General features: G+C 39.3%; 1 protein-coding gene across 1 annotated transcript in view; it reads right to left on the bottom strand.

The window, feature by feature from the left end:
* MCF2L (MCF.2 cell line derived transforming sequence like) overlaps positions 1–24,543 on the bottom strand; it is a 155,478-nt gene that overhangs the window by 52,570 nt on the left and 78,365 nt on the right. Inside the window, exons 2-3 of the mRNA XM_085320832.1 lie at positions 15,615–15,698; positions 7,652–7,766 (exon numbers count right to left, since the gene is read on the bottom strand). Of these exons, the coding sequence (XP_085176958.1) occupies positions 7,652–7,766; positions 15,615–15,698 (199 nt within the window). The remainder of the gene's footprint in view (positions 1–7,651; positions 7,767–15,614; positions 15,699–24,543) is intronic.

Genomic DNA, 24,543 nt, shown 5'->3' with positions numbered 1-24,543 from the left:
GTGACTGTGCTGAGCAGGGGGGTTGGACTAGATGATCTCCAGAGGTCCCTTCCAACCTTACTGATTCTATTCTATCTGCTTTTTGGCACATTTCAGCCATTGTGGTAATGTCCATATCAGGTATCCTATAAAGTAAAAGCATAGCTCTTACCTAGTGGAGGGCAGCTTATTTAGTTTGCAGATAAATGCAACACACACAGATACTTTTCCATGCTGGCTCTTCACAAGGTCAGCTTGGATCTGGAAAGACTTCTCAGCTCAAACACAGCATTACCCAAACACACTTCCAGAGCACGTTGGTGAGTCCAAGCTAATGAGACTGGACAGACYCAAGCCAGCTCTGTGCTCCCCAGTGCTCCTCATACTGAGGAGGTTTGCTAGCTTCAGCAACGTTCACGCAGTGCTGCGTTATGTTCTTAGGGTGCCTAGCTAAACCCACCTCCTCAGACTATGCTGCATCCAAGCTAACACAGTCATCTTAGATCCAAACACACTGGAAAGCTTAGCATAGACGTTGCTTTTTCAGTTTGCCAGGTAACTCGTCTCCTGTTGTCCCAGATGATGAAGAATAGGTGCAGTTAAAAAAGAAGTTACCTGAAGCTTGGTTTTAAAAGTTCTGATCAGAGATGAACACTTTCTGAGTTTCTGTTCTGTTGCACTGCCTGGACAGGATTTCTCCCTAATTTCAAACACCAGATGGTATCACAAACAATAGAATTGCTTAGAACACCACACGGTTTTCACGAATGTATAAACTACCAGTATCCTAAAGAAGAGGACATTTCCCTGGACAGGAAACCAACGGGGACAGCTTTCAAAACAGGAAATAGCAGAACATTACAAGTTAACCTGAGATATGCTTAAGATTATGCTCATTTCTGAATGCAAGAATAAAAGGCCTGTGTATTACATTTCATAAGCAGCACAGGACTCAACTGGCTATCAAATGTTGTTCTGAATTTTCTAACCTAGACTACCCATTTCTCTTGAAAAGAGTTTCCCATTTAAAAGTCTGTATTACACATGTAAAATTTTAATGTTTTACTCCCTTGTGACTGCAAGAATTTTATCTTGCTTTCTTTGTTCAAAAATGAACCTGTATCAGAGAAAYGCTTTAAACCCACACCCTTTTGTTCTCTCGTACAGCATGTTATCTGATTGCATTAAAAAGTGCTAATTTACCAGAAACAAAACCATCTGATTGAATATTTGAGATATCCTTTTTTTAAACCACTATTGTTATCAATTTTTGACTAAATCCTCAAGTTACATCCCACATTCTGTAAATTCATATTCCAGAATGTRTACACACTGTTAATAAAAACACGTTTGTGTGGCAACCGTGGTGGACGGCAATAAATATATAAATATTTGCCTTCAGGGTGCATCACAGATCTTAAAAGTTTATTTATGAGGATGAAAACAAAGAGGAACATAYACTTTCAACCAGAAGAAAAAAGAAAGAACAGAACACTGAATGCCCTGAAATGACTTTTTAAGGGTACATTCGGCAGTTATTTCAGAAGCTTATTCCAGATCTGAATGGAAGACTCCACTCTTCGTCTATCTGGGATGCAGAGGTACATCCCACAGATGCCTTTCGCACTTTGCAGCAGGAATAACTGACGCTGTGCATGAAGGTCTTTACATGTTTATTYGACAATGCGATGAGACAGCTCTGTCCTGCCTTACCTATCCTARCCAACTCAGTAGCAGTAACCATAGGACTCACCCTGTGAAAAGTGAGCCGCAGCAGTGAACCTTCTTTTCTGCAGGCTCCAGAGCAACCTGACTAGCTATGGAGATGTTTTAAAATGTCCTCAAAGCATCTTACATGGATGCACAATTGACTCACTATTCTCTGTTGAAATCCAGTTTGCTACGAATATTTTAAAGAGCCCAATATTTACACTTATCTACATACATGAGTGTATTTGGCAACACCACTGATATAATTATTCATCCACAGGGATTAGTTTATATATAAAGTGTTTGTACAAATTCAACATCTTAGTTAAAATATTCTTCCTAGAAAGTATTGCCCTAAGTACGTTACACACTGCCACGGAWTCCTTTTCTCTGATCTTGGATAATACATGTACGAAGCCAGAACTTACATGACCTAAGCAAAAACATTCTCAGTAAGAGAATCCCCACCTTTAAAATAAAATTTCATTTTGTACTGTAATGAAAAAAATATCAGTAGTTGTTCAAAAGAAAAAACTGGTTCATATGTTACACGCGTACTTATATAAACCAAATAGCATTTCTAAAAGAATTGTTAATGTTCTATTGTCTGTAGTTCTCATCTCAGTCCATCATATTTTCTTGATACAACAATGATCTTTAAGTATACGTGGCACATGATTATTGTCCAACAAGCCTGTACTCAACATTTTGAGCTTACTCCAGACCACACATTAGAAGTTGTTCTTTATCCAGCTAGCTATAGACTAYGCATTGCTGCAATGCTAACAATACCCACCTGAGGGAGATCGCTCAGCTTTCCATTTAACCAAATACAGTTGCATCGAGGTGAGCAGAGTATCTTAAAAGAACCCAGCTGTTCCCCTTCTGCCGCTTGCCTTCTCCTTGGGTAACTTCCTCGGGTAACTAGGCAATTACCTAGCGAGACAGACACTGATAGCTCAGCTAGTTGCCTTATCCCAGTGCATGGTCATCCAAGTCGGTAACCTGTAACTTAACATAGGACTATTTCTAAACATCAGGTGTCCCATGAGACATTTAACTCCTCAAAGTTAAGAGACCACTGCAAGAGAGATGAGGGAAACTTTACACAGTAAAAGCTTATGAAACCCTCAGTGTTTAGACAGGGCAGAACAGTAATACACGAAGAAGGAGCGAGGTCATGTTTATACCTGTAAAATTAAGAGTGAAAAGTAAAGATAGAGTAAGAGGTTTTGGTTTTTAATCTTTTGATAGACCGTCTTAGGCCAGTCCCATTAATGAGACTTTTATTGGTACTTCTTGTACTTGGSAACTTTTGCAGACCTACTGATGCCAGCACAAAGATTTGCCATAACTGAAACAATTTTATTAGGTAAACTGGACTGGAGAACACAGAAAGGTCCTTTCTTAGAGAGCTTGCAGCAGTGTATGGGCAGTACAGTGYCATTCCCACAAAATATCATTTCCCTTAGTGTACAACAACAGGCAGGCAAATGATGCGCTTTGAGTTATTGCTGCCACCCCCTTTCTGGGAGTCCCATACAGGGCCAAGCAGCACAAGTAGCCTCGTAGGCTCCCCGGGGAACCGCTGTGGGTCCAGACACATCCATGATCCACAGGGCTTTTCGCAGAAAACTGATTCACCTTGAGTCAGTCAGAACAGCCAGAAGACTGAAGTTACGTATTTCATAAGCTAAGCACGCTGATCAGGACAACATATTCCATGCATAAAAGTTCTGGGCTATTTTTATTCTTCCTGTAAATCTGTATACTGTCGGCCTCCCTAACAACTGAGAAAATAAACAAATGATTAACTAACTGCCTCCACTTCTTCCAAAAGCAGTTTCCAAAGCATGCAAAACCTTGAAAATATTAGCCCTTGGAAATGAATATTACAGCAAAACTCCTACCTTAGGACACCCTAACAGCATCAGAAATAGCAAAATGCAAAGAAAATTACAATAATACCCATCTTTGGGGAATATGCAGCCATATTATCATTAGCAAAACATCATTTTATATGAGGATGTATGCTGACACCGTTAGTGGCATTTCTGTAGTCTGTTATTCCTATAAACCTACACAAGGGCTTATAAACAAAATTGTATATAGCATGCCTGTAATACCACTARTAGAGATGTCTGGGATGCCTTTAGTCCTATGCAATTATAGTGATACTCAGTCACAAAAMGATCCTGCTTCTGTCAGTATTTTAGAAGTGGCTTTAACATTTCAATTTGAAATTAAAAAAAATCCAATTAGAACTTAAAATACTGTTATACGCCCTCTAGTTAATACCTTACTATTTATATCCAGCCAGCAGCTATTGATAGTTTACACAGAATAGTAGCCTCTTTCTAAAGAATTAAAAATCAGACGCAAGAAAAGAAGATATCCCACAACAACCACCAAACCACAAGAAACGGCCACTTCTGGCTGAGAATGCATAGGATAATTGTTGGAGGGTAGGGACCCCCCCTTCCCCCCAGCAAAAAACCTCCAGCAAATCTGTTCCCAGATACTTAATTGGTAAAAACATGCTCCTGCCAAACTGTTCAGAGCCTGTCCCTGCACCAGATGCTGTTTGCTCTGGTGAGAATTTCTCATATAAGCCCCATCATGTGAAGAAGTTCAATGGGCCACCATAAAGCAAACCGTCAAGGCCTTCCAAAAGGAGAAGCAGATGTGAATTTACTACGTAATTATTTTTAATAACAGCATTTAAGACAGACACTATCAAGGGAGATTTAGCACCACACAGTTCGAACACCACAAGTACAAATAAAGAAAAAAGTTTCAGTGGTAATCCAGGAGAGGAGGAGCACAGCTCAGGCAGCACCAAGCAGTACCATGCTGCACATAATTACGTGGTAARAACTACTATACTGGTTAAGAGGAGGAAAGCCGTCTAGAGAGAAGACCAGTATTTCTTGTAGTGTGCATACAGTGAACAAACGCATGCATGTGCGTGAAGGAAACCTGTCACTATCAGCTTTAAACATGACTTCAGCATGGTCCATACAGAGTTGCACCAAATGCCATCAGTGAAAAGAATGCGCAGAACTGCTCAAGACCAGCATTTGGTCACTGTTATAGACCATTCATTTAGGAGMATTTTTAATCTATAAGAACCACATAACATAAAAAGGACATCTCTTGATTCATACAATCATTCAGGCATGAAGAGACATCAGAAGGTCTCTAGTCCAACCTTTGGCCCAAAGCAGGGTCAACATCAAATTTGGATTAAGTTGTTCAGGGCTTTGCCCAGACAGAGTTTGTAAACCTCTAAGGACAGACTCCTTAACCTCTCTGGGGAACCTGTCTCAATGCTTAATTATTTTCCCTGTGACAGATCTTCCCTCCCCCCCCATGTCCAATCAGAGCCTCTTGGTTGTCTTCTCTGCCTCTCCCTTCTTGCCACCTACCTCCATGAGGAGCCGCCCAGCACCACCCTCCCAGTGACCCCCATCAAAACAAGATGATGGCTGTTGGGCACCTGCAGCCTTCCCTCCACCAGYTGAGCAAGCCCCACTAGCCTCTCCTCACATGTCAGCTCCAGACCTGGCTGCACTCACTCCAGCTTGTCCGCACCCATCCTGTCCCAGAGTGGGGCTCAACCCTGTAGACGGGCTTTGGCAAGGGCCACCTTGGCAAATGAACTGGCCAGTGTCACAGTGACACTCCTGCCCACGCTCCTGTTGGTACAGCCCCTTGGCTGCCAGCCTTCACTGCTGCCAGGGCACGCTACAGGCTCACATCTAGCCTCCTGTACACCTGTATTCTCAAGTCCTTTTTGGAAAAGCTGTTCCCCAGCCAGTTAGTTCCTACTAACTAGGAACTAGTTAGTTCTACTGTTGTCTGGAGTTAGCCCAACCCAACTGCAGGATTTTACATTTGCCTGCTGAATTTCATGAGGTTCCTGTTCGCCCATTTCTCCTGTCTACAGTCCTCTGAAGAGTAGTCCTGCCCTTGAAGTTTCTCATCCACAAACTTCATCCTCCTCCTTCAGGACATTGACAAAGGTATTAGTCAGGACAAATAGGCATAGTGAAGCCATAGGAAATCCTTTCTCTATGTAGAGTATGTAKCATTAATCCCTACACTTTGAGCTTAGTGATCCATGCAATTTTTAACTTAGTAGTGGTCCACCTGTCAAGACTGTAACATCTCAGTTTGGATACAAGGGTGCTTGGGAAGACACTGTTGAAAATCTTCCTAAAGCTGATGTAAATGCCACTCACAGCTCCCCCTCATTCACACATCTAGTAATTCCATCACAGAAATAACATTGATAAACTGTGCTTAACCAGCTTAAATGCCATGCTGGCTATTCCCAATCACTCCTTCCTTTCCTGTCCAGAAATGTGTTTTGAGAAGAATTTCTCCATAATTTTCTCACAGGCTGAAGTGAGGTTGACCAGCCTGTTGTTCTCCAGATCATTCTTCTTGCCCTTTTTGAAGATGAATGCAACATATCTCATCTCCAGTCATCAATCACTGCCACTGATCTCTTTTTTTAAAAAAAGAAAGTGTCACTGTGACASTGGCCGGTTCACTTGCCACCTTCAGAAGCAGCCCATCTAGTCCCACAGACTAGATGTAGGTCAGGATTTCTCAAGAGATCTCTGACTTGATCCTCAACCATTGCTGGTCATTCTCCTCCTTGAATCCTGTGTCTAAGCACAGAGGCCTGCAACGCTGTCAAAGGACACAAAAAGCAAAGCAAAGAATGCATCGAGTACCTCAGCCTCATCAGCCTCTGCTGCCGCTAGATTAACCAGCCTATTCAGAGTGGGACCACCTGTAAACATCTTTGTTATTCTTTACCTACTAATGCAGAATGCAGAAGCAATATAAAAGCTCTTTTTGTTGTCCTTGATGTACCTTGCAACCATCAACTCCTAGTAAGCTTTGACTCTCCCAGAACCACCCCTATGTGTTTGGACAATGTTTCTGCATTTCTCCACTGTAGCTTGGCCCTGTTTCCATTTCCTGCGTGATGTCCTTGGAGCTCAGTCACAAGTTCCCTGTTTAGTCAGGTCAGTCTTCTGACTTGATACAGACAGATACGTGGTACAGTCCCAATAGTGGATGTGATATGTCCACTCATTTTCCTAAGTATCAGATTATGCCATTCTTGTGCTTGGAGGATGCTCTCCTTAAAGACTTGCCAGCTTTCCTCAGCTGCTTTATCCTTCAGAGCTGCCATCCATGGGATCTCACCTACCAGTTCCACAAATAACCTCACATATGTTCTCCTGAAGTTTAGGATCTGTACTCTACACTACTTGCCTTCCTCACTGCTATCAGGATCTTGAACCACATTACTTCATTCTCTAACAGATTTTCAACAAAAGCCACAATTTGTATTGAGCAGCGCACTGATAATACTACAGTGTTGTCTAGAAGAATCAGGATTAATTGCTGGGCTTGCTTAGCACCCTTGGTCAAATAGCTAGAAGTGCTAGAAAGACTGCACACTCAGCTAAGCTACAGAAAGGGAGAACAAATGGTTAAGACAAACCCTTCTACATAACTATGTATTCCCTCACACTGAGTAATATCCTGAATAATGTCCAAATTTACAGGAATTTGAATGCTCTGCCAGAGCTGTACATGCTTTCAATTAAAACACAAGAGTACTGAACTGCAAGTTATTGTAATGCAAAGATACAGAGCAAGAAAACAATTTCTATCATGGAATCTGCATCTCTACAAACCAGAAAGTAATTTCTTATTTCATGCCAAGATGAAACATAAGTAGTGCTATACAATAAAAACTGCATTAGGGAGTTCTCACTGATCAAGACTCTTTACTACTACATGTACTAGTACTTGTACTACTACAAGCTGCATCTTCATTTTTTTAATTAAATACCAAATTTTGCCTGTACACCATGACTGAATAGGAAAAATAAATTTAGCAGATAACGCTATTTTCTCATAGACAGGTGCTCACCTTGGGATGCTTGTCAGATATGTAAGGACATTCTGGAACTCCTTTTCAGGGATCTCGCTGAAAGTTGGATAGTCTGGAAAGGTGATAACAGGGCAGCCATCTCCTCCTCTTCCACCTAAAAGAAAAAAAGAAAAAGAAAACTCCACTAAGAGGCATATTTACACCTACACCCCTTTATCTAGTTTGCAGTTTCACAACAAAGGAATTATTGTACTTCTTCATTTTTGATAGTGCTCATCAGCATCCTTCCCACTCGTAGGGCAGACTAAAAGAAGTGTCAGAACATTAAAAAGATGGGGGTAAGGAGTTTCAAATGAGATTACCTGCAACAGGTAAAACAAAGCAAAAAAAATCTACATGAGTATGGCTACTGAAAAGGTAGATATCATCATCATTTATTTCTCTCCTTGTATTTCCATGTTGTGAAGAATTCACAAGTGTAATGCTTTTTAATGCACTTCTCAGATGTTTTTATATGCAAAATATTTATTTAAAGGCAATCCTAGTCTTTCAGGACTTAAGCAATCATATTTTCATAAAGACGGATTGGACAAAGGACTTGCTCAGCCCCAGTCACTGAATTATGTTAACAGTTGGAGTTATAGAGACAGGTGAAGGTAAGACATTGCTAGATCATCCTTACCTGACAGTTCAAAAGTTGAAGAACAACCAAAAATGATGCTACCAAAATAGTAAGACTTTTTTCCAGCTCTCAAATCTGACAATCGTGCATAAGTAAACTGTATTGTTAACTCTGTAGTTGAACATGACAGCAATAGTGTTTTGTGAAAATTTAACTGTGCTGTTACCCAGTTCAAGTGCCTTTGTCTTTAACCTCACCAGAAAAAGAAGAGAAATATTTGAGAAATGTGTGGTTGATAAAAAGAAACTACTATTTCCCCCTAAACTCTCAAGCAGTTAAAAGAGCACACATGGTATCCTTACATTCAGTACTAGTGAATCTGACTTCAATCTATTTGCTTACAGACAATTTGGTGCTATCACTGGGTAGCTCCTCAATACCAACTATCAGAAGCTAACATGCCCTGGACGCAGTTAAAACACAACAAAGCAATGTCATACAAATATCGCAGCTTTGCAAACAAAATCTTCATGACACATCCAAGTGCTGCAGAGGAGTTAATTTTAGCTACATAAATATTCCCAACATAAATGTAAATTAAAATTAATTTTGATTCTTCTATTCTCTTTTTCTGCCCAAATTCTAAGGACCAGAGTATTTTCCTCCCTCRTATTTATTAAAAATATTTTTCCAAGCACAACAACAAATATTTCTACTGCTTATGAAGTGTTCTGCGCTCTCTAAATTATCTATTTTTAGGTATAATTATACATTTATTTGCAGTCTCCCCCTTGGTTATTTGCTTTGTTCCGCTTAACTTTTATAAATAGAATATGYGAAACAGAAAAAGAACAATACGCTTGCGGGACGCATTGTAAAAGCGGAGCCACTGACTCTGGCTTTCAGGAAGCTCCCAGACCACGACTGATTGTCAAGGGCAAATAGAGAAATCCTGCCCTGCCACAGCCTATTAAATTTAACTTTCTAATTCAAGGTTATCGCTGGTGGAGACAACTCTATCCTGTCATATGCTGTTAGAATACTTAGTTGTTTACCAATTATGTTACTCCAATATTTACCTGGCCAGACGCTTACACGCATATAAAGCTTCAAATGCTGCTCAAGGGCTTTCCCTTATCAGGGTCRCAGTGCTGAAAAGTTTAGTTCAAGGCCAAGCGATCCGAAGTGCTATGCATAATAAATTCTGTAGAATTTCCGCTTTAATATCGATGGTCTGTAGATGCTACTTTCTGTACTGAAACTTTAAATACACCATCACATGCTGCTCCAGTAGAGCAGCTGTTACTTGTAAATGAGCGTTTGTTACTGCAAGCTAGAAAAATGTCAGGGAATATATAACAGACTAAAAATCCTACATTTCATTTGCATTTTGATTAAATAATCATAAATGTAGTAGGTGGCTCAGTTTTTAGTGTCCTGTATATTTTAAAGCACTCCATACAAATCATGSAAGCTTGAGGCAGCAAGGAACAAGACACTTTTTCCTCTATTCGGAATYGCTTTCTTGGTTCACCTTCATAAAAGCAGCAGTACACAGCTTATTCCTAAAGTTAGTCATGTAAAATGTGATTTCTGTTCTCCCAGAACTAAATCAAGTCACAGAATCTAACAGGGGGGAGAGATAAATGGGAAGCATTGGTTTGTTTTTTTTTTTTTCCCTTCTCTTTTAGTGAGAGAGAAAACACACAAGTGAAAAAAATGAGCAAACATTATCTCATCCTACTTAAAACACAAGTTTTAAGGCAAGAATTAAGCATCTTATTACAACCAATTCACATTACTAATAACAACCATCCAGTGTTTCAAGAATATATGCAGCCAATYACAAAAAAGGACAGGAAAACTAATATGAACTGTTTAAGTTCTATGAAAATAATTAAATTTGCACAGAGTAACTTTCAAATGAGCTACTGGAAGCCCAGTCATAATCCAAGAAAGTATTGGTTGAACTGTGATGTTTTAATAAACTCAGGTCTTTGGTAAAGCGACTATGTCTAGCTACCCCACAGCCACAACAGCCGGGCAATCATCTTTCTCCCTCCCTTCTAGCGCRCAGCGCTGAGGTTTCAGCCACGGTTTTGGGACAGGCTCCACTTGCTTGCTGGCCCAGCTGCGCTCACAATAACACATAGGAGGCTACGCTCTTATTTCTAGCCTTCAGCAGAGTTGCACTGATTTATCCAACTGCAATTTAAGTTTTGTGTGTTCCTAAAACAACCAAGCATCTCTTTGAGATTATTCTTTTCTAATCTGTTGGATCTAAAATGCTAAAAGAATATTAAAAGGCCGTATTTTTGTCAAAAACAAACACTGCTATGACTATACACAATGGAAAATATTTWAAAAAGTTCAATATAATCTGTTTGAAATACTAAGCAAATGCCAATTAAGGGCCACCTTTTGTTTTTGTTTAAAATTGCAGATAGCCGATGAGTATGTATAAGGTCAAGCATATATAATCAATCTACACACAGTTTATCTGAAGCTATTCCAAAGAATTACTTTGGATTTCCCTCATAAAACATGATTGTAAAGAGCACTCACCAGAATAGAGGATTACTATTTTTCAGCCTAAAAACATAAAACAAACATGAGAGCAAAGGTAACTGAAATTTATATCAGTAATTAAAAAAAAATAAGGTATCACTTTAAATGGAGTACATCCACGTCTTAACCCTCTTTCCATGAGRCTTCATTAGCACAAAAATTTCTTGTTTACAGTTGACTTTTTCAACMTATGTAACTGAACATCTATCAAAGCACACACAAATTACCTATGTAAAATGGAAGTTTTTCAGATGGTTAAGTCACTATGATTCTCCTAAACTTCCAGCTAGGTGGAGCTGTACTCTAAACAGAGCTTCATTTTTTTTGGACTATGGCCAGCTTTTATATCAGCCCTGTATTTTTGGGGTAAATATGCATTTTAAAAAAACATKTTGAATTTCATTAGCTCCACAGGTTAGGTAGCAAAATGACTTAATTCTGCTTATGAAATAGCATTTACGTCTGTATGCAATTATTTCCCACAACTCACGTATATGTGGGGAGTGGAAAAATGATCCTTTCAAACTAGCTGTACTACTGTGGGATGAGACTGGTGAGGTTCCAATACGATTACAAACTTTTTTTGTTAAAGTAGGTAAGGTGATAAAGATGTGCTAAAACAAGGAAATCAGAACCCCATTTTGCACACATCCAATCAAGAAGCATATGAGTGCTTTTTATCTAAAAACAATCTCAAATGAGAAAATTATTACCCTTTAACCTTAAAATGGCATTGATAGGGAAAATTACAAAGATGAAGTACTTACACATCTGCTAAAAAAAGAAAAAATAAATACACCACACAAAAAAGGAAAATCCTCCATAATCCAGTTCAAGATATGTTCCCCCCCACCCCCTTTACTAGGGCTGGCAAAATTTGGGAGCAGTAAAGTAGGTTACTCAGACCTCTGGGCAACAACAGCACGAGCAGGTTATTTGGCAACACTCCTCTAGTTATTCTGCTCCAGCTGAGTAACAGAAGATGGTCTCAAAAGYATTCTGCCCAATCTCACAAAAAGGAAACAAAATGAACAGAAGGTAGACGGACATAATTATATGTTGAAGGAGCAAAGAGGCAGATCCTCTAGCCTTAATCCATAACGCAAAATAAATGGCATTCGGCTTAAAAGAAATACTATCTCTGTGTTGCTCAGTATGCACACGTGAGACTCAAGAGCATTACCATGGTTAAATAGCTCAGATCAACAATRTCTGCTCAAAAGCCCAGCTAAGGAAGAGATCCGAGTAAAAGGGCTCTTACTCATGGTGATGTCCAAAGTTAGGTATTGGGATGAATTACAAAAATGCTTACTACATGTTTTGCTTTACTGTAGTTGTGGTTCAGAGATTACGTTCATAAGTTTCTGATACAGAATGTCTTCTTTATATTTGATTAATATACTTAACTGGAGCACCCACAGTATTTGGAATTAGTGTGCAGACTTCAGTGAAGCAGGGGATAAAAGCTTCATTGCATATTCTTTGCAAAACAAAATGAGTCGGGGAATTTACTAAAGTACTCTTTCTTTGAAATGAGAGAGAAGTTTACCTACATTACTTCACAAGCTGGTATTAAAAATGTTGTCCTATATATGGCACAAAATTCAGCCAAAAATTCTCAAACTCAAATTTTATAAACAAASTCAGTAGCCCAGGATCACTTCAAAGGGAACACTTTAACCAGGGAGACGGTTCAGATCATCTGTGTAGAAGAACAAACGACACTGCCAATGAACTAAAAGCTACACAGAGCAAGGAGAAGCATAACATTTAGATTTATAATTTAAAGGGCCAAACATTAAGTATTTTGAAAACTAGTACCAATGCTCACTTTTTGAACTATAAGAATTACCATGAAGCAAAAAGTAAAAACACAAGCAGCATAAGGAATTACAAAGAGTARCTCACATGTGCATTTCCTCTAATGGAAATACTTTTGTATGCAATTGTGCAAAGCACAGAGGCATTCAAAGAAAAGCAAGCCAAAATAAGCAGCTCAGTATTCACAGTGATCAAGTGCCATTTGTACATCGTATAGCTTATACCAGTTAAAATACATGCAGAGATAGACACCTGCCTGTACACTCTTCAACTGTATTTACTTTAATATACCTGCACATAACACTTGCAGAGAGTTAGAAAGCGGGGTTTAAAAGTAAAACAGCAACTTTCCAGTCAAGGAAAGAGAGAAAGAAATACTTATGAAAGAAAACAGAACGTGAATTAAGTAGACTGTATGCAAGGTGTGCATTTTACAGACAAAAGGGTCTTTGAAAGGATTAGGAAAAAAATGCAGAAAATTCTTTGCCATGCAGAAGGAAGGTAAGTGGTTGCACAAATAACTAGAAGAAGAAAAAGACAGGTGAAACAGTGAAGCACACAGAGGGTCATCTGTTTTGATATCAGGAAGGAGATATCTAATACAGTCTAATAACTTAAAAAAAAAAAGTTTTTACAAATGTTAGGACCATGCTCTGCAGAAAGGAAAAACAGCAAAGAAAGAAGCAAACAAGTAGGCCAGAAGTAAAATACTAAATTTTCGGATTTACAAACTTATGTGAATGATTGACCAGAAACCCTGTCTGGAACTTGCTCATCCATTAGATCTAGGATAAACACAAGCACACTGCATACTCACAACTAAGAGCAACAGCTACAGCCTGCAAGAACTGAGAGTAGCGAGCAACTTCATGAAATTATACTTAGGCATATTTACTGAAAACACGAAGCACTAAAATAAGTATGTTGTTTCATTTCAAGACTTCCTATTACAATGAGGTACTTTATACTTGCAGAGGAAAAGACAGAGTCAAGTGATTCTGAATTAGACCAAAATACAGAGAGTAGCTCAGAAAGGGCTATTGTCTTTAGCCAGAGAAGATAACTAGGTTTCAATCACTATTCAAGCAAGCATCCCACAAGACCTAGATACTTCCGRATAGAGAAAGTAATGCAATTCTCAAATATATGCAGTATTATTGGAGGAAAAAAAAAAGCATCTTCTAAAGACAATAGTGATTCACCACACCTTCAAAGAAACTACCTACTAAAAGTATTCACAATCTACAGACTTTCATTTTAAATGAATTTTATGTCCTAAGAGTCTATTTCCAAGGCAACATACTAATAAACAAAAATACCCTTCTCACACAGAGTAACATTTTAAGTGGCATACCAGCAAAGTCACCTGTAAGTACAACTGCAAGAGCAAATAAATCCTATACAAATTGAGTATCAAAACAAACTCTGTTACTCTGTTCACAGAATAACCAAGAACAATATTATTAATACCCAAGAATAACTACATTTTCCAATATATTTTATTACAATCCACAATAATGCAGCTGCCTTGCTGTTTGAAGCAAACAAAATGGACTTACAATAGACACAAAGGTTAAACAAACTGAGTAAGACAGAATGAGCAATGGTTGCCCTTGGTAAGCTCCGCTGCACGGTGGATGTAATGAATCCTGAATATGCTTGTGGCTGTGTGAACTCAAGGATTACATGGGATAATGAATCTCCAGCTGGACTCGATGAGATCCTGTTCATCCACTCYAGCCACCACAGTTTTCCACTCGCTTCTGCAGGCTAAAATGTAAGACCTACTTGCAGTTTCCTAACAAGGCAGATTCTTGTATAACACGAGCAACTTTTTGCCCCCAGATAGGAAGGAAAAGCCTGGAAAGTCACAAATAACTTGCCAGAAAAGAATGGTAGTTTAAACACCTTTTCACTTTTTATCATTCAGTCATCTCAAACGGAGCTTGAGCATCCAATTTCATAACTCCCCCCCATTAAAAAAAAAAAAAAAAATAAAACAAAAAACTTTTCACAAATCTTTAGCACTTTCCAAGTGCTACCAGCACCCAATAGAGCAAACAGTCTCTACAAGAGACCTGTGGCATGAATAAGTGAGAATTAATGATCAACTATGAGTACAATGAGATTTAATGAACTTGCACCAAGCAAAGAAAGCAGTGTTTCACTCCTGTGTGTCTTGATCTCATGCAGGGGCGGGGGGGTGGGAGAGTAGATTTAARAGAAAAGGGAACAGTCATAAAGCCTATCTTTAGCCTAGACAGGTAAATCTTCTTTATAGTGAAGAGTGCAGGCCAGCTTTGCAAAGCCACTGACACCACCCTTCTCTATATACTGGAGGGAGCACTGGGTTCCAACAGGTCACCTGCCAGACCTTTAACAGACACACAGGCAGGCCAAACTCTAGAAGCTTATCAAACCTCTCCTTCACTGCTGGACGGGTGAGCAAAGGCACCATCTCCCCATACATACCCACTAGCAGCTAGTCTTGGTCCCTGCATTACTTTAGATGGACCAAGTTCAGCAGCTGGAGGACTGCAAGATCACRGCAGCAATCAGGCTACCTATCCACCCTCCGGTTTAGTTAGCTCAGAGGGCTCCAGATCAGCATTTGAGCAGTAGCTCAGCTGAGAGCACTGGGAAAGGCAGTATGAATACCCACAGCTCCTTAGCACTGACTACATTACAGTGTGTTCCTGTACTAGGCTTCTCAGCACTTCCTTATTTATTTTTCTCCCCYTATTATTTTTCTTTTCTACCCCTTACTCCATCCCATTACCCTAGGCATAGAAGTTTAAAATTACAGTTCAATTTCCAATTGAACTTCTTTTTGTACATCTCTAAATAACAAGTCTTGGTAGTCTATATTTTGAATTGCTCAAAGAATAAGTTTCTCAAATACAAGCCCTCAGAAATTGTGGAAGGGTCCACCCTCCCACAAGGTCCAACCACACATCTGAGCAGTGACGGTAGGAGGCAACATGGTCTTACCTGATAGGTAAGCAAATCGCTTCTTTAACTGGTCCTCAATATCTGCAGCATAGAGGCGAATGATATCTTGATGCATGATTTCATCTGTGGAGAAAAAAAATATGCATCAGAGTCATTTTACATAAAATTTCACAGCAGGCATATAAAACATCATCCTAGAACAAACACCCAGAAAACTGTCCATGTTTTCAGAAGTATTTGAAAGTGTTTGGAGTCTTTTGGGTGCTTTCCAGCAGTAAAAATTTTTGCCAAACAGCACATTGATAAATGATTAAAAGCAATATGGATTTGCCAGCACTTGGAAGAAGCACAGGACGTCACAGAACCTAGTGTTTTAGAGCTATTGTATTTCAGGAATGATGTTAAACAGTGGGGTTTGTACATTTCAAATTCAATTTTTATTAAAGCCTTCAAGTGATACCAAAAAGAGAAGCAGGAGAATGTTAATATTAACTTGGCAGGCCTTGCTGAAGCCACCCCACAGCACACACAGGGGACCTYCACTGACTGCTAACATTGTACAGACATCTACACACTCATCAGTAGATTTTCTGGAAGGAGCAGCACACAGCTATGCAAAATGTCAGCACTATCCCATTCAAAAGRGAATGGGCTTTATTGATGAATATTCTTAATTGTTCTGCACAGTGGGAGCATAAGATCCGTCATACTGAGTAAAACTTAGTCTCTCTAACATATTATGCAATGTCTAAACACCACAAGGAGGCAATGTTCTTYAAGATAGGTATGTCGTGTTTGAGAGCACATCTTCACAGGGCACCTGAGTTGGTACAAATGCAGAAAAGCATTGTTTAATCTATGTTAATCTTTCTATGTTAGCTTACTAACAGATATAATACTTTTCTGATTCTTAAATTTCTGCTGAAGGATTTGAGTAGCTGCATTTCCGACAACACGTTTCCAGAGGTAAAACAAAAATCTCAGTTTTCCTGACCATTTAAATCTTCTGACCACTCTAAATATTTTAATTTCAGCTGCGTGACAGAGTTGCCTCACTCACTGAACTATGATCTCATCCTTAAAGAAAAGTTTTGCTATTAAAAATAATAATAGTTCTCCTATTCTTTTAGCCTCACCAAAAAGCAGTGAAAAAGAATAATCTAGCATTTTCATTACTTTGTTTCAAACATCTCTTAATTTGCCATTATACAGAGGAGTTTTCATAGTGTATGTTGAAATGCCATTAAGATATACCCCTATCTAACACTCAGAACTGTGAGTGTGCACAGTAAAAAGTAAAAATTTAAATGTGATAGAGAGAGAAGTGTCATCTGCCTTGAAATACAACTTGATCAAATAGAAGTATCACTCTGGCCYTTAAGGAAGTCACTTGCTATTACTGATACCTCTCAAATGCTAGAAATGGAGGGGAGGCCCATTCATTTTTTATGGGTAAACCTCATGTACATAAATTCTGAAAAGTGCAATTATTTAAGAGTAACCAAGAAAAATTTTCAGTTATTTCTTCCATATAAGCAGCAACTTATACTGGGAAACAGACCTTCTCTGTTCTCCATCTGACAGGCTGTGACAGAGGAACACTCATGATTTCTTCCAGGGTCACACACTGATCAGAGCTATTTTGCTGTATCCGGTGAACGGCYGCTTGATCACAAGACCTCTGCATACCACGCGGTCAAAGCCATAAGTGGGTATGTTTAAGTCATATTTCACTGAGACTTCCAGTTATGTCATCATCTTAATGATTGCAAGGCAAAACTTAAAATGGATCTTTTAAAACTCCAGGTTCAGATGGTCAAGTTATTTCCAGGAGAAGGAAAAATAACTCTACCCAAAGGAAAAACCAGATCTTTACCATTAATGCTTTTAAATACAAGCAGTTCACCTGCAACGCTTTTTAAGAAATTAGAGCTAACCTTGATTCTTCAAACCAATGCCTACAGATAGACCCATTTACCTGAACATAACCTATTAGAAGGTCAATGCCTAATTCTTGTTGGAGGAGATGAAAGCAGAGGAAAGAACATAATCACTTATGCCATCCTGTCTACAGTCTCAGGTAGAAATATTTTCATAACTGCACCATAAGCACATAATAAAATAGGCGTGCATAGCATATGCAAATACCTGACACGGAACATGCAAAATGTTCTTAAGCCAGACAAACACTTTACACTACAAGTTCCAGACATACAGTGGTCACCACTTCCTCACATCTACGCAGTCATTCCTGCTGCTGTCCTTCCTTGTGCTACATAAGAAGGCATGTGTAAATCCCATTGCTCCAGTGTTCCCACTGACAGCACCAAGAGCTTTTGTAACCAGCATGGGGCAGCCCACAATCTGGAGATCAAACATTGCTTCAGTGAAAATACAAAATATTCTTCACCTAGGGTTTAAACCCAGTTGTATCTCAAGTTTAAAAGTTGGCCTGTTTGGCTCCGCAGAAGCAGGACCCTGTGCCCTTTATGCAAACCTGGAGAACACGCTCTGGGCACGCTCTCCTCAGCCACAGCACAACCTCCTTCTCTTCTTGCTCTTGCTTATCTCCTATAACTTAAGCTTTTTCTTACTAAATTTTCAGGCACTCTCCCAGACAACACACCTCTCTGAAAATGTATCCTCTACACTATCTACAAATGTACAGTTTATTCCAAAGTGATTCCCCATCTGTATTTTATTACGTACTAAAAAGCAAAAGACTCAGAGCTACCTAGAAGGAAAATTAAAGAAAGAGAACAAAGCCATTTAACAGAAAGTCACTTGAAACCGGAAATACTGCAGAAATACAAGAAGACACAGACTAAAAGCTATCCCATGCTTCAGATCAGTTATGACAAAGTGCTGTTTTTGAAGTAACTGCAATAAAGGAAAAAAAAGGGATGGAAGGTTAAGCTATAAGTTAGCTTTAAGTAGTGTCATCTATGTTTTCAAAAGATACCAGAAGGAAAGGATTTCAAGATAGTCTCCAGCCTATGTGCAGGCAGCTGGATCAAAAGGTGAAGCGCAGTTAACTTTTTGAACCAAACTCTTCTCGTGTGGAAAAGGGTTCAGTCCACACAAGGGATACTGTGATCATCTCCTCCTCCTTCAGGGAGGAGGCTAAAGCCCTTAGGGTTTGCTGAAGATGGATCTTTGGGCCTGCCCTGGAGTCACAGAGGATGGCTAGAACTGAGACACGGGTGAGACACCGTRCAAATAACAGAGCTGACACTGGGAGGACCTCAAGGAGTGTAAAGCAAGAGGTCACTACCTTTACAAGGGAGGGGACTGAAAGGTGTAATTCAACACATTGAATCCACCCCCCCCTTAAGAGGGGTGTGTAATCCTCCCAGAATCAGCACCCCACATTTGTCCTAAGAAACCACAACTATTTGTCAAGTCAGTATCTACCATGCGTGCAATCAGGTCAAAGCCTCCCAGAGGGACACAGAGGACAAGGAAGTCCAGGTGGGATAAGGAGGGCATTGCAGCACACCCCAGGAGGCCGCAGCAACGGGAATAGCTACGTTAATAAATCGCTGRCACCTCTGCCTCCACCAGCAGCACCAGGAGGTCCTCAACGGACTGAGGTTAAAACAGTCAACTCCCTGACCTAACGGGGCCTGGGATTTATGCTGGTAGATCRTTAGGCAATACGAGCAGACACGCTGTAATTACGCTTTTAGAGACTCGGTTAACCGTCTGCTTCGTAAGCGGGCACACGTCATCCCTACTCAGTGTTAAGACTTACTGTTCAAACCTATTCCAGCATCCRTCTTTAACCTCAACGTTTTAAGCAAACAAGTCAGAAGAGTGTGTGTGTATATGTATATATAAGTACACATATGTATGCATAGACAGATATAGATATGTATAACTTCTCCCTCTCCCCCCAAAAGCCTGAAAAAAAAATAGGATTAGTTGCTGAGAATTCATCACAATGGTCTTCTCCAGCTCAAAAAAATCACAGGATTCCGCCCAGGCGCACACACTCCAGCTGCCCATAAGTTATTTGTTAATGTTTTAGGAGGAAATTTTTGACTGAAGAATCTAGATATAATGCTACCAAAAGTAATACACACATACGTGTGTGCGTGTTCATATATAAATATATATTATACAGAAAGAGAGGAAAAAGAGAAAGTATGTGTGTGCATGCAAGCATGCTCACAATTTCATTCGGTTAGGAGAATGTTTCCATTTTTATTTTGTTGTTTCAGTAGCTCTTCTTTACTAGTAAAATACTGTTAAATTACTCATTGAAGGAGATGCAAGATTCAACATATAAGACATTTACTAAAGTCTTTCATGCACCTTGCCATAATTTGGGCTCAAACTTAAGTTCACAGGAACTGTTTCAATGAAGGGGAAGGGAAGAACAACAACAACAAAAACCCCATATAGCACATTGCAGGCTAGAAACCATTAATGGTTTCACTGCAGTACTCTAGCATTTTGGTTAGTCTAAAATAAATCTGCAGAAAAGCTTTTGCCCACCATATTATGAATTAGATAGAGTTGTCAGGGTCAGAGCTTGTTTCTTTTTGTTGTARGATATAAACAGGATTCAGACTCCTTAGTCGACACACTTACTGTARTGTCACTGCTAACCAGAATCACTACTGGCAATTATTAATAAAGAGTTCCTCAGCCTTTAAAGGTTATGCTGTAACTTGACTCTGGAAAGTTGCCTTTTATGTCTGCTGTTCATTGTTTGCACTGCTATGTGCGGTTCTATTAAAATGGCAGAGCAAATTCAACCCCCAATTAGGATTGGAGAGTAAATTCAATCATCAATTTTGACACTTCCTTATGAGCTAAATTGGATTATTTAAYATAAAAAGGAAAGAAAAAAGCTTTTAAAGCATTTTCTAGAAGCTTTATAAGCTTAGAAGATTGTTGTGAAGTTGTTGTCATACTTCTAAAAAGTTTGCTTCYTAATATTTACATATCAAAACAAAGAAATCTCTGCCTGCCTTTAATGTAACTTTTTATTACGTTCATTTTCATTACCATTTCCCAAGCCTGATGAGTGTTGCAACACTGGTGTATAGTTTTGTTAAGACAACAGAATTTAATTTTGTCTTTAAAATAAGCTCACCACAAAAAGTGAGCACACAGTTTTCAAGCCTGTCTTTCAGGAAAAGGTCTAATACATGCATATCCATTACAGGATCTGTCACCAGTTTAGGAGAAAACAGAAACAGTACACAAAACCAGGCTACTTCCAAATACAGATCAAATTTGACATCTCTAAAACTCTTCTCACAACAACATTTTCTAATTCTTCTCACAAGACTGATGTAGGAACAGGGTCTTCAATGCAGAGACAGCAGGTCTCAGTTTGGGAGAGACTAATCCCTAATTTTTAACAGTCATCTTGGAGACAAGAGGTGGTCTATTCAGTGTCCCAGTTCTTTCTTCCAAATATAATCCCCATTTCAGATCCTCTTGTAAGCCAGGGCTCTTTCCCCTAGTGCTGCTGCTCCCCAATCTCTGCTCCCTGTTTCTTTTTGGTGTAGAAACATCCTTCCTTAACGTTTTACTCCTTTCCCTCGAGGGAGTTTTCACTGCCCTCAAATAGCAAGTTCAAACATCACCCATTTGTCAAGGTCCATTTCTGTATAGTCTCAAATTCTATTTATGCTTCCATGGATTAACATTTACACAGTCTATGATTTACCCTGTCTTACCTTGACTATTCACATAGTATTTTCTAGACAGAGACCTAAGAGCTGGTCTGTTTTAGTATATCTAAAATTCATAGTTGAAAAGAGATACTAATACTAAAACATGCTAGAACATCCACTCATTCTTGAAGAACTAGCTTTAAAAGTTTTCCTGAGTTGGCTACCTAAAATAATGCCCCCTAGATTTATGACGCATTTAGTATTGGGGGGAAATATTAAATAGGATAAGATTCTTGAAAGTTATTTTTACACCAGAACACACAATAGCTAATACACAAAGATTTTTTTCCTAACCCAATAACTGGAGGTTCTTGGGGAAAAAAAAAAACAAAAAACACACAAACAAAAAAAAAAACCACGCACACACAGTATTTACTTTTCAAATTATGAGTAAGAGGATAGAAATGTCATATTTCTAATGTAAAGAACTCAGTTAAGCATGTAGTCATTTAAAAAGTGTCTCTCTCTAAAAGTGTGAGTCATGAGCTCATGGATATATCATCTTCTAATTCGATTTTAAGTCTTGCTATCATCCTAGTTTTGTCTCTGTACTGGAGGAAGGTGGCTTACAAAGGCCAAATCCCATACTGACTGTAGTCAGGCAGCTGACTACATTTCAAATGAAGCAGGACTACAGTTTAACCATAAAAGTACAGAGATTACCAGCATTAGGTAACTCAAATACAAGTTAAAACAAGTCCCGAAGAAGCAGAGATCAGAGAAGAGGATTAATATTACTCAGGACAAGATTTACGTTTATCGGTAAAGGATTTCTCTTTCTTTTCTAATCAAACCTGAACTGATCATCATTCAGAGATCATCTGCCAGGATGAAGGAGACRTCTTTGCACACAGCACAACACAGGAGGCAAGTCTAAACAAGCTGTCGCTACAACGTGAGGAAAGTCTCCTGACATGACTCATCATCCTTTCGTAATGGGTTTAATCCAACTCCCACTGAGCCAGCTGGGCTTAGACCACCCTTTGAGTAGCTTTGGATGAAATCTTACAGCTATTGCTTTATACCAAACTGAAAGCCAACCTGTTTTACTTATATACACATATGGACACAATTATGTCTTTCAGTACAGACCCAGTAACACACCATAAAGCAAACTACAGATCATTTTTCCTCTCTTTCTTTCTTGCTCAGTCAGCAAGATTTTCCCAAAGACATGACTATGCCTACTCTATGAAGCTCATGCCTTAAATCAGAGAGATATGTCTTTTTCTCAACTAGTTTTGTTTTGTGCTTTCTCTGGAACAGCCTACGCACCCAAATAGTTGAACGCCTCTACTGGGGGTGGGGGTGGGTTTTTTCAAATTTCTTAATTTGAAAAAAAATCTCTTCATTAAAGYAGCCTCCCATCTGGTAATTATAAACCCAAGATAATGACTTTCAGAACAGTCCCTTCATCTCTCTCAGCTGGGAAAGTAGGCCCCAAGGCAAACCTTTCATTCCTCCTTCTTTTCCTCTTCATCTTCACCCCGACCACTACCATGAACAGWCAGCTCCTTTGTGCTGCCCTCAGAGCAGCAGAGCTGGTGAAGATAGTCCTCTTCCACACACCACCACATCAAACTACTTAGACAGTCAAAATGCCAGGGGAACGCTCCAGTTCAGTGCTCTTCTTTCTTCGGGCAGTTCAGTCTGCAAACAGGTCTGTAGTGGTTTTTTTTTTTTNTTTTTTTTTTTTTTTTTTTTAAGAATACTGTTGCATAGTCATGATGCTTGTAAGGTCTACTGCTACGTATGTTCAAATAGCTGGAACAGCTGCTGATGGCATCAGTCTGATCTATGCGCTTCTTGTAGCCACAGTGGGCTGGTTACAAGTGGTTCATACAAGTATTTGTAACTACATATTAAAATCTCACCYGTCCAAAATATCTTCAGGGAGAGTTCATTTCTATTTTATTTGGCTACCATGCTATCTAAGCATGCCGACAACTCTCTCTGCTGAAGAGTACTTAGCGGGGAAGTCATTACCTGGATAAAATACTGCTCTCAAAACTTGTTATTTTCTGGTAAGCTAAAATGCCCCAGGTTAACAGGAAATACAAATTATTAACGTATAATTTTACAATTAGAAATAAAGCAACATAACACACCACACAACTTCATTTAGCATTAGGTGTCCAATAAATATTTTAACAACGTAAGTATGCAAGAACTATACTGCAAAAGCTTAACTGCCCACAGTCAAACTACACCTCCTTTTYCCTCCCCTAGTCAGGAAAGGCAACTTCAAGAGCCCTGATGCATAAAACAGAGCTTTAAGTTGAGATACTTATCTTTTTTWTTATTATTATTAATTAAATCATGCTTTATAGAAATTCCACTTCTGTGGCATTTACTAATAGCAGCTTGTATTATATATGGCTTCTGGTTCCCTTCACRTCAAGGAGCACAATTTAAAGGCCTTATCGTAGGAGCCAATGCCACAGTATGGCTCTCTAGCCCACGGCTACCCTCGGCTAGGCTGTAATCCCATACCTTTTCTATGTTAAGCAAGGATCTCACTGAGTCAAGACTTGGAAGTTGGACTGCCAAAGCAAGCTAAATCTAGAATCTCAGGGCTGATATCCCCTTTGTGTCCATGAGACTGAGGCACCTACTACTCTGGTGATTTTTTTGGGGTGCCTCTTGCATCAGAATTCCTCCACATTTGGATCTTTAACAGAGTCCATGACATCTCAAGCGGAGAAACAGTTATCCATGCATACTCAGTCTAACTCTGACTGTTCTCATATTCCATTTTTCAACAGGTTTAGCAACAGTATACTAGGGAGGGGAAAAAAATGGTACTGAGCCTTCACCTGCAGACAGTTCTGCATCTAAGTGGGGGGAAGACAGGGAGACGGAGGATATTTCAGCAGATGGAATATAAACACTGTTATTAACCAAGCTATATAAAATGTTACATCAAGGGAGATTCCTCAGTCTGCTGATTTGCAGAGACCAGCACAAACCCAAAAGGCAGCAGGAACGCTCAGTTGGTGCCAGAATTATTTGAGTTAGTAAAAATCACAGTTCCAATTGCCACAAGGGGAAAAAGAAAAAAGGAGGAAAATATTTCTCTCCTCAACTCCCCAATGCCAAGGTGGCAAGAAAAGCCTTATTAAAGAACTAAAAATCTCTTGCTGCTCTAGCAGTTCACACTTAACTGCTCTGCAAATCCCCAGAAAATGCTCTGGGAGTACAAAGAAAGAGAGCAAGAAGAAGTTTATAAGATGAAAAGAAGGTTAAAAAAATTTAAGAGTCAGGCTGTGGCTTTT

Source organism: Rhea americana, unplaced genomic scaffold (assembly GCF_003343005.1).
Source record: "Rhea americana isolate MKP2758 unplaced genomic scaffold, rheAme1 scaffold_66, whole genome shotgun sequence".
Classification (NCBI taxonomy): Eukaryota; Metazoa; Chordata; class Aves; order Rheiformes; family Rheidae; genus Rhea; species Rhea americana.
Note: the sequence above shows the minus strand (reverse complement) of the source record. Positions and strands in the feature narration are given on the sequence as shown.